The following is a 19,121-nucleotide window of genomic DNA, read 5'->3' as shown; positions in this document are numbered from 1 at the left end:
ATGATGCTTGAGTGGTGCTTCAAAGCTTGAAGCACCTGCAGCTTTTAACCACTTAAGCCCCGGACCAATACGCTGTCTAAAGACCCAAGGTGTTTTTACAATTTGTCACTGCGCTGCTTTAACTGGTAATTGCGCGGTCATGCAATGTTGTACCGAAACGAAATTTGCGTCCTTTTCTTCCCACAAATAGAGCTTTCTTTTGATGGTATTTGATTGCCTATGCGATTTTTATTTTTTGCGATATAAACGGAAAAAGACCGAAAATTTTGAAAACAAAAGATTTTTCTTATAACAAAAAGTAAAAAATATCGAATAAACTAAATTTTAGTCAAACATTTAGGCCAAAATGTATTCAGCCACATGTCTTTTGTAAAAAAAATCGCAATAAGCGTATATTTATTGGTTTTCGCAAAAATTATAGCGTCTACAAACTAGGGTACATTTTCTGGAATTTACACAACTTTTATTTTATGACTGCCTATCTCATTTCTTGAGGTGCTAAAATGGCAAGGCAGTACAAAACCCCCCCAAATGACCCCATTTTGGAAAGTAGACACCCCAGGGAAACTGCTGAGAGGCATGTTGAGTCCATTGAATATTTTTTTTTTTTGTCCCAAGTGATTGAATAATGACAAAAAAATTAAAATAAAAAAAAAATTACAAAAAGTTGTCACTAAATGATATATTGCTCACACATGCCATGGTTATATGTGGAATTGCACCCCAAAATACATTCTGCTGCTTTTTCTGAGTACGGGGATACCACATGTGTGGGACTTTTTGGGAGCCTAGCCACGTACGGGACCCCGAAAACCAAGCACCGCCTTCAGCATTTCTAAGGGCGCAAATTTTTGATTTCACTCCTCACTACCTATCACAGTTTCGAAGGCCATAAAATGCCAAAATAGCACAAAACCCCCCCAAATGACCCCATTTTGGAAAGTAGACACCCCAAGCTATTTGCTGAGAGGCATGTCGAGTCCATGGAATATTTTATATTTTGACACAAGTTGCGGGAATATGACAAACTGATTTTTTTTTGCACAAAGTTGTCACTAAATGATATATTTCTCACACATGCCATGGTTATATGTGGAATTGCACCCCAAAATACATTCTGCTGCTTCTCCTGAGTACAGGGATACCACATGTGTGGGACTTTTTGGGAGCCTAGCCGCGTACGGGACCCCGAAAACCAATCACCACCTTCAAGATTTCTAAGGGCATAAATTTTTGATTTCACTCCTCACTACCTATCATAGTTTTGAAGGCCATACAATGCCAAGATGGCACACAACCCCCCCAAATGACCCCATTTTGGAAAGAAGACACCCCAAGCTATTTGCTGAGAGGCATGTTGAGTCCATGGAATATTTAATTTTTTTTGCCCCAAGTGATTGAATATTGACCAAAAAAATAAATAAAAAATAAATTACAAAACGTTGTCACTAAATGATATATTTCTCACACATGCCATGGTTATATGTGGTATTGCACCCCAAAATACATTCTGCTGCTTCTCCTGAGTACGGGGATACCACATGTGTGGGACTTTTTGGGAGCTTAGCCGCGTACGGGACCCCGAAAACCAATCACCACCTTCAAGATTTCTAAGGACATAAATTTTTGATTTCACTCACACAAATCTTGAAGGTGGTGATTGGTTTTCGGGGTCCCGTACGCGGCTAAGCTCCCAAAAAGTCCCACACATGTGGTATCCCCGTACTCAGGAGAAGCAGCAGAATGTATTTTGGGGTGCAATTCCACATATAACCATGGCATGTGTGAGAAATATATCATTTAGTGACAACGTTTTGTAATTTTTTTTTTGGTCAATATTCAATCACTTGGGGCAAAAAAATGTAATATTCCATGGACTTAACATGCCTCTCAGCAAATAGCTTGGGGTGTCTTCTTTACAAAATGGGGTCATTTGGGGGGGTTGTGTGCCATCTTGGCATTTTATGGCCTTCAAAACTATGATAGGTAGTGAGGAGTGAAATCAAAAATGTATGCCCTTAGAAATCTTGAAGATGGTGATTGGTTTTCGGGGCCCCGTACGTGGCTAGGCTCCCAAAAAGTCCCACACATGTGGTATCCCCATACTCAGGAGAAGCAGCAGAATGTATTTTGGGGTGCAATTCCACATATAACCATGGCATGTGTGAGAAATATATCATTTAGTGACAACTTTGTGCAAAAAAAAATCAGTTTATCATATTCCCGCAACTTGTGTCAAAATATAAAATATTCCATGGACTCGACATCCCTCTCAGAAAATAGCTTGGGGTGTCTACTTTCCAAAATGGTGTCATTTGGGGGGGTTTTGTGCTATTTTGGCATTTTATGGCCTTCGAAACTGTGATAGGTAGTGAGGAGTGAAATCAAAAATTTACACCCTTAGAAAGCCTGAAGGCGGTGATTGTTTTTTGGGGTCCCGTACGCGGCTAGGCTCCCAAAAAGTCTCACACATGTGGTAGCCCCGTACTCAGGAGAAGCAGCAGAATGTATTTTGGGGTGTAATTCCACATATGGGGGGAGTATGTTTTGCGCGTGGGTGTAAGCGTTACTGGCACTAACTAGCTACCTAGCGGCACCAGCGACACTAATACAGTGATCAGAAAAATGATCGCTTAGTGATGCTGGCAATAGGGGGGTAAAAGGGTTAACTCAATCAGGGGTTAAAACCTTTATTAGAAAATGTATGGGGGTACCTAACGCTATAAAAACCTAGCGGGCGAACCTCAAAAAATAACTAGCTACCTAGCGGCACTAATACAGCGATCAGAAAAATGATTGCTTAGTGACGCTGGTAATAGGGGGTAAAAGGGTTAACTCTAGGCAATCAGGGGTTAAAACCTTTATTAGAAAATGTATGGGGGTACCTAACGCTATAAAAACCTGGCGGGCGAACCTCAAAAAATAACTAGCTACCTAGCGGCACCAGCGACACTAATACAGCGATCAGAAAAAAACGATCGCTTAGTGACGCTGGCAATAGGGGGTGAAAGGGTTAACTCTAGGGGCAATCAGGGGTTAAAAACCTTTATTAGAAAATGTATGGGGGTACCTAACGCTATAAAAACCTGGCGGGCGAACCTCAAAAAATAACTAGCTACCTAGCGGCACCAGCGACACTAATACAGCGATCAGAAAAACGATCGCTTAGTGACGCTGGCAATAGGGGGTGAAAGGGTTAACTCTAGGGGCAATCAGGGGTTAAAACCTTTATTAGAAAATGTATGGGGGTACCTAACGCTATAAAAACCTGGCGGGCGAACCTCAAAAAATAACTAGCTACCTAGCGGCACCAGCGACACTAATACAGCGATCAGAAAAATGATCGCTTAGTGACGCTGGCAGTAGGGGGTGAAAGAGTTAACTCTAGGGGCAATCAGGGGTTAAAACCTTTATTAGAAAATGTATGGGGGTACCTAACGCTATAAAAACCTGGCGGGCGAACCTCAAAAAATAACTAGCTACCTAGCGGCACCAGCGGCACTAATACAGCGATCAGAAAAACGATCGCTTAGTGACGCTGGCAATAGGGGGGTGAAAGGGTTAACTCTAGGGGCAATCAGGGGTTAAAACCTTTATTAGAAAATGTATGGGGGTACCTAACGCTATAAAAACCTGGCGGGCGAACCTCAAAAAATAACTAGCTACCTAGCGGCACGAGCGACACTAATACAGCGATCAGAAAAACGATCGCTTAGTGACGCTGGCAAAAGGGGGGGTGAAAGGGTTAACTAGGGGGTGATCAAGGGGTTAAAAGTGTTAGGTCCAGTGTAGCCCCCTACCCCCCCCCCCAATAAAGGTTTTAACCCCTTGATCACCCCCTAGTTAACCCTTTCACCCCCCTTTTGCCAGCGTCACTAAGCGATCGTTTTTCTGATCGCTGTATTAGTGTCGCTCGTGCCACTAGGTAGCTAGTTTTTTTTTTGAGGTTCGCCGCCATGTTTTTATAGCGTTAGGTACCCCCATAAATTTTCTAACGCTATAAAAACATGGCGGCGAACCTAAAAAAAAACTAGCTACCTAGTGGCACGAGCGACACTAGTACAGCGATCAGAAAAACGATCGCTTAGTGATGCTGGCAAAAGGGGGGTGAAAGGGTTAACTAGGGGGTGATCAAGGGGTTAAAAGTGTTAGGTCCAGTGTAGCCCCCTACCCCCCCCCCAATAAAGGTTTTAACCCCTTGATCACCCCCTAGTTAACCCTTTCACCCCCCTTTTGCCAGCGTCACTAAGCGATCGTTTTTCTGATCGCTGTATTAGTGTCGCTCGTGCCGCTAGGTAGCTAGTTTTTTTTGAGGTTCGCCGCCATGTTTTTATAGCGTTAGGTACCCCCATAAATTTTCTAACGCTATAAAAACATGGCGGCGAACCTCAAAAAAAAAATAGCTACCTAGTGGCACGAGCGACACTAATACAGCGATCAGAAAAACGATCGCTTAGTGACGCTGGAAAAAGGGGGGTGAAAGGGTTAACTAGGGGGTGATCAAGGGGTTAAAACCTTTATTGGGGGGGGGGGGGGCTATCCTGGACCTAACACTAACTGCCTGACACTAACTGCCTGTCACACTGAAACTAAATGCAGTGATCAGTAAATGATCACTGCAATTTAGTGACGGTGTGACAGGGGGGGGCTGGTGGGGGCGATCAGGGGGTGACCGGATCGTAAGCCTATGTGTCTGTGTGTCAGTGTAGTGCTTGTGTACTCACTGTGTGATGTCTCCGCTCCTCCGCCGGACGAAAATACCGGCGGGAGGAGCGGTGACATCACTTCCTCCTCTGCCTGTGTTTACAATGCAGGCAGAGGAGGGCGGGGGAGGAAGCTGATTGGCTGGGGAGCGATCCGGAGGGGGCGGACAAAAACGAACTGCCGCCCCCGCATCCCGGATCGCTCCTGAAGATTACCGACCCGCGCCATGTACCGGGGGGGGTCCCGATCGGACCCCCGACCCCCGTCAAGCAGGGCACGTACAGGTACGTTGATGTGCCTGTCCGTGCCATTCTGCTGACGTATATGTACATGAGCGGGTCGGGAACTGGTTAAGAGGCTTTAACCACTTCCGTACAGTAGGACGTCATATGACGTCTTGGACCTCAGTGGGGGATATCTGAATGATGCCTGCAGCTACAGGCATCATTCAGATAACCTTTTTTTCAGGCAGCGATTCTGCGCAAAATAAGACTTATCATAGCGGCGCCGCTTGATCGTTCTTATAGGTGGCGGGAGGGGACATCCCCATCTCCCGCCGCCATCTGGTGCTTCTCTGGGCTCTCTCGTGCCATCGGAGGCCCGGAGAATGAATTGAATGAAGAGCATAGAGATTTACGATGACCAGATGGTCACCGGTCATCTCTATGACCGTCGGAGGACCTAGCGCGATGTTATGACGTCACGCCCAGGTACCCGGAAGTAAACAAAGCCGCAATCGTGGCTGAAAGCATGAGATCTGTGAATTTTTTTTCCTGATCTCATGCTTTCCAACCTGGCAGAGACTTATTGACCCCGCATCTGTCCATAAAGAGGACCTGTCACACACTATTCCTATTACAAGGTAAAAATTATTGCGCAAATACTGTGCAAGATAAAAAGTTGCAATGACCGCCATTTTATTCCCTAGTGTGTCTGCCTAATATAAATATACTGTATATATATACCGTATTTATCGGCGTATAACACGCATAGGTGTATAACACGCACCCTAACTTTAAGAGGAAAGTTTCAGTAAAAAAAACTATCCACAGCCCCCTGCGTATAACACGCAGGCTCAGTTTACCCTCTATTTTCAAGGTAAAAAAGTGAGCGTTATACGCCAATAAATACAGTATATATATATATATATATATATATATATATATATATATATATATATATATAAAAAATGTTTGGGTGTTCTGAGTAAATTTTCTAGCAAAAAAATTATGATTTTTACATGAAGGAGAGAAGTGCCAGAATAGGCGTGGTATGGAAGTGGTTAATTCAGCTTTAGCTTTACTTTGGAGAAATTACAGGTATGAGATATCCACACACATGCAGGGCATCTGTCAAGCTTCAACAAAGCTTCAAAAGAGCATCACAGAAGCATCCCTGATGCTCCACCGTATGAAAAACCAAAGCTTCAGCGACCACCAAAGCATCAAAAACACATCATAAAAGCATGTTGAAGCGGTAAGCGCTTTAATGTGTGTTGAAGCCAAAGCAAGTTTAAATGAGCCCTAAGATTGAAGAATTTTGTAGGAGTCGAAAAGTTTGGAAATACCGCCATACATTAAAAAATGGGAGGAAGAACTGGGGTCACAGTTGAATGAACTAGAGCTAAAACAAATAATGAAGAGAGTACATTCCACATCAGTAAATAGTAAGATGACGGAGTTAAACTGTAAGTGCTTGGCACCCTGGTATATAACACCAGATAAGGCACATAAATATAAAGAAACATCAGAACTTTGCTGGCGTGGATGTAAAGAAACCGGAAATATGGCACACATATGGTGGTCATGCCCAAAAATAAAAATCTACTGGAGTAAGATCAGACACCTAATAACTGAAATAACCGGCATAGAGGTCCCAGATGATCCGTGGGGATGTTTACATCATGGGATCAGAACAACATCTAAGCGATATCAGATAACATTGCTTCCACACCTATTAAATGCTGCTAAGAGTTTAATAGCCAGAGAGTGGCAAGATAAGGAAAGTCCCTCAATGGGAAATTGGTGCAATAAAATAAATGTTAAGCAAAACTTAGAGGCCCAGATTCACGTAGGAGATACGACGGCGTATCTCCAGATACACCGTCGTATCTCTGAGTCTGAGGCGTCGTATCTAGGCGACTGATTCAAAGAATCAGATACGCCAGAATTTGTATAATATACGACCAGTGTAAGTCTCCTACGCCGTCGTATCTTAACTGCATATTTACGCTGGCCGCTAGGGGCGTGTACGCTGTTTTACGCCTAGAAATATGTAAATCAGCTAGATACGCTTATTCAAACGTACGCCCGGCCGTCGCAGTACAGATACGCCATTTACGTAAGGCTTTTTCCGGCGTAAAGTTACCCCTGCTCTATGAGGCGTACATGAGGTGTACCAATGTTAGGTATGGACGTCGGAACAGCGTAGAATTTTTCACGTTTTACGTAGTTTGCGTAAATCGTTCGCGAATAGGGCTGGGCTTCATTTACGTTCACATCGAAAGCATTGGATTCTTGCGGGTTAATTTGGAGCATGCGCACTGGGATACTTTCACGGACGGCGCATGAGCCGTTCGTAAAAAGCGTCATTTACGTGGGGTCACATTAAATTTACATAACACAGGAGCTGCGGTGGCTCAACGCGATTGGCACTGCGCTGACAAGCCATTCACCTCTGCAGCCAGGGGTTCGGATCCCGGTCTCGGCTACATGTGAATTGAGTTTGGTGGTCTCAGCCCGGCTCCCGGTGGGTGTGCTGTGCGAGGTAAGCCTGCGCTTAGTACGCCCACCCCCCTCCCACAAAAACCACCACACTTACACGCACTCAAAATTGAGTTAACATGCACGCACTTTGACCACGTGGTCTCTAAAAAGAGAGGCGAAGGACTAACGGGGCTGGTTGAGCGGGCTAGATCCTCTCACTCCCTTGTAGGGAGTCCCTCTGCCCCGTTGGGCTTCAAAGCGGAGCAGGTAGGGCGGGCTGTGTGGGAGGACCCCCTCACACACCCGCCATTGCCACCCGGGGCATGGAGAAAGGTGGCAGATTGCCTCTGGGGGAGGCCTGCCTACTCCCAACTCCTGCAGTCCGGCTCCTCTCTCGAGTACACGCACAAAATACACTTTAGAAAAAAAAAAAAAAAAAATTTACATAACACACGCCCACATCTTCCACATTTGAATTGGGCGGGCTTACGCCGGCCTTTTTACGCTACGCTGCCGCAACTTTGGTTTGTGAATACTGCACTTGCCTGTCAAAGTTGCGGAGGCGCAATGTAAATAGGATACGTTACGCCCGCACAAAGATGCGCTCTCCTACGTGAATCTGGGCCAGAATATTTAAGGCTCAGTGATACAGATGGGTTAGAAGAATATGAGGAGAATTGGATACATTGGATAGAATTTAAGCAGACGTTGAAATTTGCAGAAATGATGGGAGCATAAGAAAGTAAGAAACTAAGGGCTAGATTCATGTAGAATTAGGCGGGCGTAGCGTATGTCAGATACACTACGCCGCTGTAAGTTTGAGCCGCAAGTCCTGTATTCACAAAGAACTTGCGCTGAAACTTATGGCGGCGCAGTGTAACTGGGCCGGCATAAGCCCGCCTAATTCAAAATAGGGTGGTTGGGGGCGTGTTCTATGTAAAATACTGATGACCCCACGTATTTGACGTTTTTAATGAACGGCGCATGCGCCGTCCGTGGACGTATCCCAGTGCGCATGCTCCAAATGACGTCGGCAAATCGTCATGCTTTCGCGGACGAGTTACGCAAACAACGTAAAATTTTCAAATTTCGACGCGAGAACGACGGCCATACTTAACATTGGCTGCGCCATGTTTTTGGTGGAATAACTTTACGCCTGAAAACCCCTTATGTTAACGGCGTATCTTTACTGCGACAGCCTGGCGTACGTTCGTGAATCGGCGTATCTAGCTGATTTACATATTCTAGGCGTAAATCAGCGTACACGCCCCTAGCGGGCAGCGTAAATATGCAGTTAAGATACGACGGCGTAGGAGACTTACGCCGGTCGTATCTTAGCAACATTTAAGCGTATCTAAGTTTGAGCATACGCTTAAAGTTGCGATGGCGGGGATTCGGACTTACGACGGCGTATCTACTGATACGCCCGTCGTAAGTCTACCTGAATCTAGCCCTAAGTAAGTAAGACTGAATGGAGGTGAGAAATTAAAAGGGCCTGTGGGTTCAAGCCTGGGTGGGGGGGGGGCTAATATTATGATTGATGTTTTTCACATTTATATGTAAGTTTTAAATTGCAAGTGATAATTGAAAATGACAAAATGTCTGTCATGGAAATCAAATAAAGAAAATAAAAAAAATAAAATAAAAAAATGAGCCCTAAGAGAGGTATTGTGTGAACTCCTGGAGGTATAAAATCACATGGAAGAAATCAATAACACTTTAACAGAGATGGATCATGAAGCAAGGTTAACAAATGTATGAGATCTCTAATTTTTAAACTGTGTAATATACAATATTCAATAAGAATTCTAAAGATATAAGTATAAGTAGAAAACTTGTGTAACCAGTTACATAACTGTATTCAAATCTCAGGGGGGGCATCTTACCTAAGATTTTATGTTTTTAAATACTTTTGCTGTTATACAAGTGTCCCTTATTGCCGGCAATAAACTTCAAAATGACTTGTTGATGTTTCATAACGCTCATTACTACGCAGGTACAAAGTCTCATAGATAAGATCAATCCGGCGTAGTTCATGTATATAAAGGAAGAGCGGAGTGACCACCAACCACCTGAAGATTCTTAGCCTATCTAAAGTCATATCTTTATCCTAAACTAACGTGGACACGATGAGGGCACTCAACATCCTGCTGGTTTCCCTTATCTGCCTCTCGGTCGTCTCGTATATTTGCACAGTCATATTCAATGCGATATCTGCAGTGTCACTAAATGGTGAGTACACTATATGTGTATTTATTTTTATTACATATAACAGTGATACTTTTCTAATATGGAGGCATGACATGTTCACTATTTAGATGTTTAAACTAAAAAGATAACTTTATTAATAGAACAATTAATCAGAGAAACCAGGAAATAAACTGACACAAAATATCATTATCTAACGACTGAAGTAAAAACCAAAGTGTAAATTGTACAGGTACACAAGCCCCTATCGCAGACACATATATAAAGATTTGTTGGCACGTGACAGACTTAAATGACCCAAAACACTATTTTACAGGGACAGATCTAGATTTGGAGGATCCTTATATTGTCCCTAGAAATGTCCACAATTTTTTAAAAATACATTATATTAAAACTAAAGGCAAAACTTTTATTTTTAATTTGAATAGAGTGGCAGAGGGTATAGACCCCTGTTAGGTTTTAATTGTTGTCTGTGTTCCTTTAAAGGGAGATTCACTTTATGTAATTTTCCTGGCTATGAAAGTGGTGGTAATCATAAATACAAAACTGCCACCAGAACAGAAACAGAGGGGAAATCTTCCAATGGGTACACTTGTTCTCTCATAAAGACTCCCTAAGAAGGGATTTCCCTCATATTAGAAAGATATCACCTCACTCCCCGTTACATCTACAGGACAGGAAGTGAAGGCAAGTCTCTCCAGAGATACAAATTAAGAGATACAAATTAGCCCAATTGTTACAAAACAATCTTTGATCATTGCATTATTTAGAGCAAGGGTCTCCAAACATTCTAAACAAAGGGCCAGCTTACCGTCCTTCGGACTTTAATGGGGCTGGATTGTGGCTAGTGGGAGTAGAAAATTCCCAAGTGTCAGAGGGAATAAACAATGCCCTATCATTGGTTATAGTGAAAGGAATAGTACCCTGTTGTTATCAGTGGGAGGAATAGCACCCCATTCGTGGTGTCAGTGGGAGGAATAGTACCCCATCATTAGTGTAATTTGTGGATGAAATAGTGCCCCAAGGGCCAGATAGAGGCAGTCAAAGGGCCACATGCGGCACCTGGGCCTCAGTTTGGAGACCACTTACAATGTAGATGATATAAACATATATCTAAATCCAAAACCTTTTCTCATTTTTTTAAAGAGTGGGGAAGGGTTAAAACTATTATTTATTTTGGTGTCTGTGTCCCACATTATTTGTCTCATAAACACAAAAGGAAATGAGAGACAATCTCTCCAAAATGAAGACCCTCTCTTTGACGGTTGTCACTACAATCAAAGTATCCCTATTAGAAAATGTAATAACTGAAAATTTGGGCTTTTCTATCACTCCCTGGTTCCATGACGTTGACCACCAAGACAGATAAAGAGTTGGAAACATAGGTAGTAATAACAACCTGGTAGATTTTTAAGCTCTATCAAAAATGAACATTTAAGGTAAAAGTTCAGTCAAATCCTAACTATACTTAATCCTGCCCCAACCCCCATTCTAAGCCTATTCGTACTACTCTGTAAAGGAAAGATGTCTATACTTACTTATGTTGAGGGCGCTCTGGTCCGGTCACATTATCCCTCGAGCAGCCAGCTTTAGGGAAGAAGAGAGATTGCCGACAGTGGCTGCAGAACTGCATGAGCAAGCGACTTTGTCACCCATAGGCTTACTATCGGGCATCAGTTGTTGGCTCTCTCTTCTGTACACTGAAGCTGGTGCTGGGAGCCGATCATGTGATCGGACTGCAGCGCCCTCCATAGTAGTAAGAATAGGCTTAGAATGTGGGTGGGAGCAGGTTTAAGTACAGTTAGGTTTTAACTGGACTACCACTTTAAAACCTCCTATCTTTTTTGTACCAAATAAGGAAATTTCTCTTCATTTGCCATCCAAGTTACCAGAAGTCAGCAGAACACCAAGTGAAGGAACTGTCCCAATAGAGACGCATACAGAAATAAACCCCTCCCCTGTGCTAAGAAAGTGTTATTATTGCTTCTTTGTGTCCCCATTGGAGATGCTTCCCCATACTTCGTGTCTCAGTGACCTCCTGTCACAAGAACAGAAGTTAGGGAACTCTACTCAATAAGGATGCTGAAAGCAATAAAAAACAGATATTAAAACTAGGGCTGTGACTGATTAAAATTTTTGTGTTCGATTAATCGTTTTTTTTTTTAATCGATTAATCGACTAATTTCGATTAATTAACGCACATACAGATACAACTACTTTTAGCTGATCTCCTTGCATTGCAACTCTGCATTAGCCACTGGTAAATGTGGTGGGGGCAGTATGGGGGCAGATGTGTATATTCTTGCAGTATGGGGGCAGATGTGTATATTCTTGCAGTATGGGGGCAGATGTGTATATTACAGCATCTGCCCCCATGCTGTAATATACACATCTGCCCCCATGCTGTAATGTACACATCTGACCCCATGCTGTAATATACACATCTGCCCCCATACTGCAAGAATATACACATCTGCCCCCATACTGCAAGAATATACACATCTGCCCCCCATACTGCCCCCACCACATTTACCAGTGGCTAATGCAGAGTTGCAATGCAAGGAGATCAGCTAAAAGTAGTTGTGTGGCAGATGTGTACATTACAGCATGGGGGCAGATGTGTACATTACAGCATGGGGGCAGATGTGTACATTACAGCATGGGGGCAGATGTGTACATTACAGCATGGGGGCAGATGTGTACATTACAGCATCTGCCTCCATGCTGTAATATACACATCTGCCCCCATGCTTTAATATACACATCTGCCTCCCATACTGCAAGAATATACACATCTGCCCCCATGTGTACATTACAGTATGGGGGCAGATGTGTATATTCTTGCAGTATGGGGGCAGATTTGTATATTACAGCATGGGGGCAGATGTGTACATTACAGCATGGGGGCAGATGTGTACATTACAGCATGGGGGCAGATGTGTACATTACAGCATGGGGGCAGATGTGTACATTACAGCATCTGCCTCCATGCTGTAATATACACATCTGCCCCCATGCTTTAATATACACATCTGCCTCCCATACTGCAAGAATATACACATCTGCCCCCATGTGTACATTACAGCATGGGGGCAGATGTGTATATTCTTGCAGTATGGGGGCAGATGTGTATATTACAGCATGGGGGCAGATGTGTACATTACAGCATGGGGGCAGATGTGTACATTACAGCATGGGGGCAGATGTGTACATTACAGCATCTGCCCCCATGCTTTAATATACACATCTGTCCCCATACTCCAGGAATATATACATCTGCCCCATAATGTTACCACACACAGATGGTTGTCCTTTCTTACCTGACTATCAGGCAGGCAGACCCATCTGCAGAGTAGCCGATGGACACACGTGCGCAAGGGAAGAAGATACAAGCAGGCGGGCAGGTGATGATGACGTCAGCGCGCCGCGGCTCCGGAGCTAGGCCGAAGCCGCGGCCTTTCCTATGGGCGAGACCGCGGAGCTCACTCCGCGGATCGTCATCGATCAAAATAATTTTAATCGACCAAAGAAATTAACGATTAATCGACCAATTAATCGTTAATTTCCGCAGCCCTAATTAAAACTATTCTCCATTTTATGCAGAAGAAAAATATGTTGTAAGCTAACAGGAAATATTAACCACTTCCCGACCAGCTCACGCTGATATATGTCGGCACTTTGAAGAGGGATATCATTGTTATGGCAGCAGCTAGCTACCATAACCCTGGTATCCTCTTATTCAGTGAGCAGTCCGGTTTCCAATAGAAGTGGTCTCTGTGGCAGATTCGCCGCAAGATCACCTTCCCGCCTCTCTCCGGTGCCCTACGCCGCTTACCGTAACCTAAGTTCAGGGGCGCCAGAACAAAACCTGGTAACGTAATGCTGTGTCTGTGCCATTGTAATACCAGCTCTCAGTATGCAGAAACCCACAAATACCAAAAATTACAGAAAACTTATTTTTGATAGTATCCTAGAATCATTTTACAAATCAAGCATATATAATTAGAAAGAGTGTTAAAAACGTCTGCTTGCATCTCAAGCTTTTTCAGACAGCTATAACAGAACTTGTGTATGCATAAGTCCAAGAGGAAGCAGCTCTAGAACTTCCCCAACTGAGATGGATCATGAAAGATTGGCTCACATAGTATAAGACAGCCTTTCTCAACCTTTTCAACCCTTAAAATAACTTTCCATTCTCAGGGAACCCCTGCTAAAATTACTATATCGAAAACTCATGATACATTATCGTGATGGTCAGTGGGAAGAATGTTCTTACACTTGTGGTCATTGGGGAGAATTACCCCTCAACAGATAGCTAAAAAGATCAATGGTGTCAGTCGGAACATTCAAGGTAAACATTTCTCATGGCTCAAAGAACCCATAGCAACTTCTGGAGGTACCCTTGTGTTTCATGGAACCCTGGTTGAGAAACCCTGGTGTAGGAGAACCTTTGTTAATAAACTGTGTAACATAAAATATTTTTAAATTTATGAGTATTTACAGCCATCATGTGAATTTTCTGACTAAGGACATATAGCCAGATTCAGAAAGAGTTAAGCCGGCGTATCAGTAGATACGCCGTCATAACTCTGAATCTAAGCCGTCGTATCTTTAAGTGTATTCTCAAAATGAGATACACTTAAATCTAGCTAAGATACGACGGCCTGCGCCGTCATATCTGAGTTTTCTATTTAGGCCGGCCGCTAGGGGCGTGAACGCTGATTTACGCCTAGAATGCGTAAATCAGAAAGATACGCCTATTCTCGAATGTACGCTTGCCCGTCTCAGTAAAGATACGCCGTTTACGTAAGGCGTTTTCAGGCGTAAAGTTAGTCCAACAAAAAGCTGGGCCAGCCAATGTTAAGTATGGACGTCGGTCCCGCGCCAAATTTTTACATCGTTTGCGTAAGTCGTCCGTGAATGGGGCTGGGCGTAATTTATGTTCACGTCGAAAACCAATGAGTCTTTGCGGCGTAATTTGGAGCATGCAAACTGGTATACGTCCACAGACGGCGCATGCGCCATTCGATAAAAACGTCATTTACGTGGGGTCATGCTTTATTTACATAAAACACGCCCACCTCTTCACAATTTGAATTAGGTGCGCTTACGCCGGCTGATTTCCGCTACGCCGCCGTAACTTAGGACGCAAGTGCTTTGTGAATACAGCACTTGCCTCTCTAACTTACGGCGGCGGAACGTATATGAGATACGCTACGCCTGCCTAACGTTAAGCACAGGTACGTGAATCTAGCTAATAGTCTGTCTTTTTTTATCAGTGATCATTATGTGTAATTTACATTTCAGGCTTATTCAAAACAACGGCTAGCAATGTTTCTGCCAAATATCCTCTGGATGTCACTCCTGCAGGCTGGACATTTTCTATCTGGTCTGTAATTTATATTTGGAATGGACTATGGATTGTATATGTCTTCTCCACGCTGTTCAGAAGGTAAATAGTAAACTGCAGTATTGGAAATAAAATAAATGATGAAATAAATTATTAATAAAATAAAAATAAACATACATTTAAAAATATATAATTAGATGGTGGCAGCAAATTTCTTGTAGCATCCTTTGCTCATATATGTGGACCCAGCCTGTACTAGTTATACTAAAGAGAAGAAGACATTTCCTGTTTAAAAAAAGAGAATAAATAATGGAGATAAAGATATAACATGCACAAAAAATTGGTAATAGTTTTAGAACCTCTAGTCAGCTTAAAGCGGAGGTTCACCCTAAAAACATGTATTTAACATTCCATTCAGCATAATTTCAACATTTATACTATGCCGTTTTTTTTTTGTTTTTTTTTGCTGTACATACCGTCTTATTGTTATTTTCCACCCGGCTTCCAGGTTCTCACTCCCGCGGGAGTAAGCGTTCCTATGCAGAGGCTAGATGATTGATGCCTTGTGAAAAACTTCCCCCCCGCGCATAAGGTGCGTCACCAGTTTTCCGAAAGTAGCCGGCTCTATACGGCGCCTGCGCAGTCAGCTCTACACGGCAGGGGCAAGCGCCGTATAGAGCCAATTAGCAGTTCGGCTACTTTCGGAAAACTGGTAACGTGCCTTAAGCGCCGGGGGAAAGTTTTTCACAAGGTGTCAATCATCTAGCCTCTGCATAGGAACGCTTACTCCCGCGGGAGTGAGAACACGGAAGCCGGGTGGAAAATAACAATAAGACGGTATGTACAGCAAAAAAAAACAAAAAAAAACGGCATAGTGTAAATGTTGGAATTATGCTGAATGCAATGTTAAATACATGTTTTTAGGGTGAACCTCTGCTTTAAAAATCAGTAGAAGGAACAGCTGTGATGTGGATACTGGGTGTAAAATGAAATGGGAATTTATAGAGCTTGAAGCGGTATGAAACTCCAAAACAAAACTGTATTATATTGCATCTTACCAATTCCTTTTCTCTTTTTTTACTTTTTTCCTTTATTTTCACCTGCTGATCAGGCTAGTAATTCTGTTTCTCAACGTCATGTTTCAATATGTTAAAGCAATATTAAACCGAAAAAAAATATATATGTTGACATCTGTGATGCTGTTTTGATGTTGGAAGGTGGCGGAGGACATATTGGACATGTTGGTACACCTCACAATACTCAGCACTAATGTCATAATGACACACAATGTCGTAATGACACACGATCGGAATTTCCGACTACAAAACCATGGATTTTTTTCCGATGGAATGTTGGCTCAAACTTGTGTTGCATACACACGGTCACACAAATGTTGTTTGAAATTCCGAATGTCAATGACGTACAACACTACGACGAGCCGAGAAAAATTAAGTTCAATGATTCCGAGCATGCATCAAATTAATTCCGAGCATGTGTAGGATTTTTGTGCGTCGGATTGCATACAGACGATCGGAATTTCCAACAAGAACTTTTGTTGTCGGAAAAATTGAGTACCAGCTCTCAAACATTTGTTGTCTGAAATTCCAATCGTGTGTACGCGGCATTAGGCCTTCAAAATTAAACATCAAAACAGCATCACAGATTTCAATATACATTATTTGTATACGCTCACTTTATTGCTAAAATTACTCAGAAATTCAAGCGTAGCTGAGTGTAGTAAGATGTCTGATGCCGCTGTTCAGTCAGATTAGCGAACCTGTGGAATGAATGCGCATCTGACGGAACATCACTTCCATTTACTGATCTTATGGGTTCACTTATCTGATAGAACATCGAAACACATCGCTGTATACTGTATGTACAGTAGATGAGGCTACATACAGTTCCTACAGCGCTGACTGCTGATGCAGGCAATTGCCAAATAAGTTGTTCATTTGGACCAACTTGGTCCAAGAAAACTATTTAAACCTAATTAAAACCTGAATATCAGCTTTGATTCATTAGTCAAGTCCATCTAAATTTTCTAGTGTATCTAACACTATCCTTTCCCCAGACTGACAATGCTGCTGTCCAAAGGTGTGTGTGTTGCTCCTCCATACAGAGCAGAGACACCCTAAGAAAGGAAGTGTGTTACTGGCCAGATTATGTGAAAATAAAGGGAAAAAAAGGCCTAAAAAAGATCACATTTGACGATTGATACGCTGCGATATATTACATTTTTGTTGTTTGGTTTATTATTGCTTTAAGTTAAGCTCTTATTTTATATGACAGGGCTGTAACTGCTTTAATAGCCATTAAGGATTAGACAGAGCTAGATTTACTTGATACATTATTTATTTGATTTTTATCATTTATACCTGTAGCGCTACCCCCGAAGGAGCTGCTGGTTTAGTTTTGGGTTTTGCACGTTACCTCTAAGTTCTTTGTCCAGGGGAAGAAGTCTGTAGAAATTGCAATGTCCACACAAGATGTAAAACCTTCAACAGTAGGCTTTATTTTTGCTGCACAAACTTGTGAAGGAAGTAGAAAGAATAGAGAGAAGGGGAAGGTTCAGGTACGCGGGAACAGAATGCACAAAAAGTATTCAAAGCTCCAGAATTCACCACTTACTCCTGAGTGGGTATTGCTCACCCGGATAGACCCCTCTCACAAAGTCAAAAAGTGGGTTTACAACCACTTTAAATCAGAAGAACAGTCCAGTGCTTTGTTTTTATGTTTTATTGGGGGGAATAAACTTGAATAGGGTAAGATATAGTAAGGTATTCCCACTTGATCAAAGCAGTAGAACTCTTTAGGGACACAACTATATACAGTCTGTATATACACTTCTCCTCTATCTCCAGCACAAATCTCGCTTGTAGAACTACAACTCCCAAGACCATCTGGCACTGTTTGGATGATCTGGCAAAGACTCAGTCAGACCAGTAGCAAATGCCCTTTGCAGGCAAGAACCATGGGCCCTTTGTTTGTGTTGCAAAGTCCTAGTGCCCAGCTGTCCTCCTGTGACTGCTGATCCCAGTACCACCTTTTCAGACACTGCCAGAAGCTGCTTCTTTCTATAGCACTCCTGGCTAAGACTCTACAGTCTTCCTAGACTGACTCTCTATCCATCCCAGACTGCTCTCTCCCAGTCCTCCCAAGCATGCTTCTTAGTCCTCTCCTGACTGTAACACTCACCAGCCCACCTGGCTGTCTCCTCCCTGGAAATTGTGAGCTATGACTAAGCACTAGACCTCTGTGCGAAACGCGTCAGTTTTTTTATCCCACTGCTTGCTGTGCTGTGTTTTGTAGTGCTTTTATCCTTTTTGCACCAATAAAGGCTACCTTTCAAGGTTTATTTTGGTGTGCGGCTGTCCATGAATTTTTTTCCATTGATTTCTGCCTTGTGCATTGCCAGCACCCACAGTTTTTGAGGAGGACATTGATTGCTCATTGCACTCACCTGGAGCGGCGGTTTCCCTTTCTTCATCTGGAAATTGTTCCGGCAGAGTTTCCCTGCTGTCCTCCACTTGCTCCTGTGCCTCCGTATAGGACACCCAGGGCCGCTGATAAGGCAGTACAGCTGGTCCTCCTGTACTGGGCCCGGGTCCCATCAGTTCAAAAGGGGGGCCCAGGCACCTGCTGAACAGGAGGGCAGGCTGTACATCCTTCATCAAAGAAACTAATCGTTGCTTGTAATATTTGTGCCCTCCCCCCCTGCTGTCCGGATCCCACTGTGTGTCCTCCTCCCCTGCAATGCTACCAGCTTTCCTCCTCTCCTCTCCTGCAGGCATACCGGTGGAACAGTTTCAGGATAAGCAGGGGGGGGACAGGGGATGCTGTCAGGTAGGCTGTATGGGACCCCATGATTTCTAACAGCAGCCCTGAGGACACCTCCATGTGTTCCGTGTCCGACCATGTGTACGAGGCATGTATGGACACTCTGGTTGTACAGAGGTTGATCTACCTTGATGTTTCCCAGCAAGTCAGAACCTAGGATGGAAGCAATGTACCAAAATTCTCGTATGAGAAAAGCTTTTTTCTTTTGTGTATTGTTTCTGAACATACGCAGTCATTCGTATCTGATTTTTCTCGTAAGAAAACAGTACACATTAAAAGTAAATCGTTCGTTCTGTTCAAGTACAAGAAAAATT

The 19,121-nt window shown here is 43.2% G+C and overlaps 1 protein-coding gene across 1 annotated transcript in view; it reads left to right on the top strand.

Annotated features, from left to right (window-relative positions):
• Nucleotides 1–9,445: 9,445 nt before the first annotated feature.
• LOC120940821 overlaps nucleotides 9,446–19,121 on the top strand; it is a 28,670-nt gene continuing 18,994 nt past the window's right edge. The window contains exons 1-2 of the mRNA XM_040353892.1: nucleotides 9,446–9,641; nucleotides 14,925–15,069. Coding sequence (XP_040209826.1) covers nucleotides 9,539–9,641; nucleotides 14,925–15,069 — 248 coding nt within the window. The 5' untranslated portion in view covers nucleotides 9,446–9,538. The remainder of the gene's footprint in view (nucleotides 9,642–14,924; nucleotides 15,070–19,121) is intronic.

This window comes from Rana temporaria, chromosome 5, assembly GCF_905171775.1.
Source record: "Rana temporaria chromosome 5, aRanTem1.1, whole genome shotgun sequence".
Classification (NCBI taxonomy): Eukaryota; Metazoa; Chordata; class Amphibia; order Anura; family Ranidae; genus Rana; species Rana temporaria.
The sequence above is the reverse complement of the archived record's forward strand: the minus strand, read 5'-3'. Positions and strand labels throughout refer to the sequence as shown.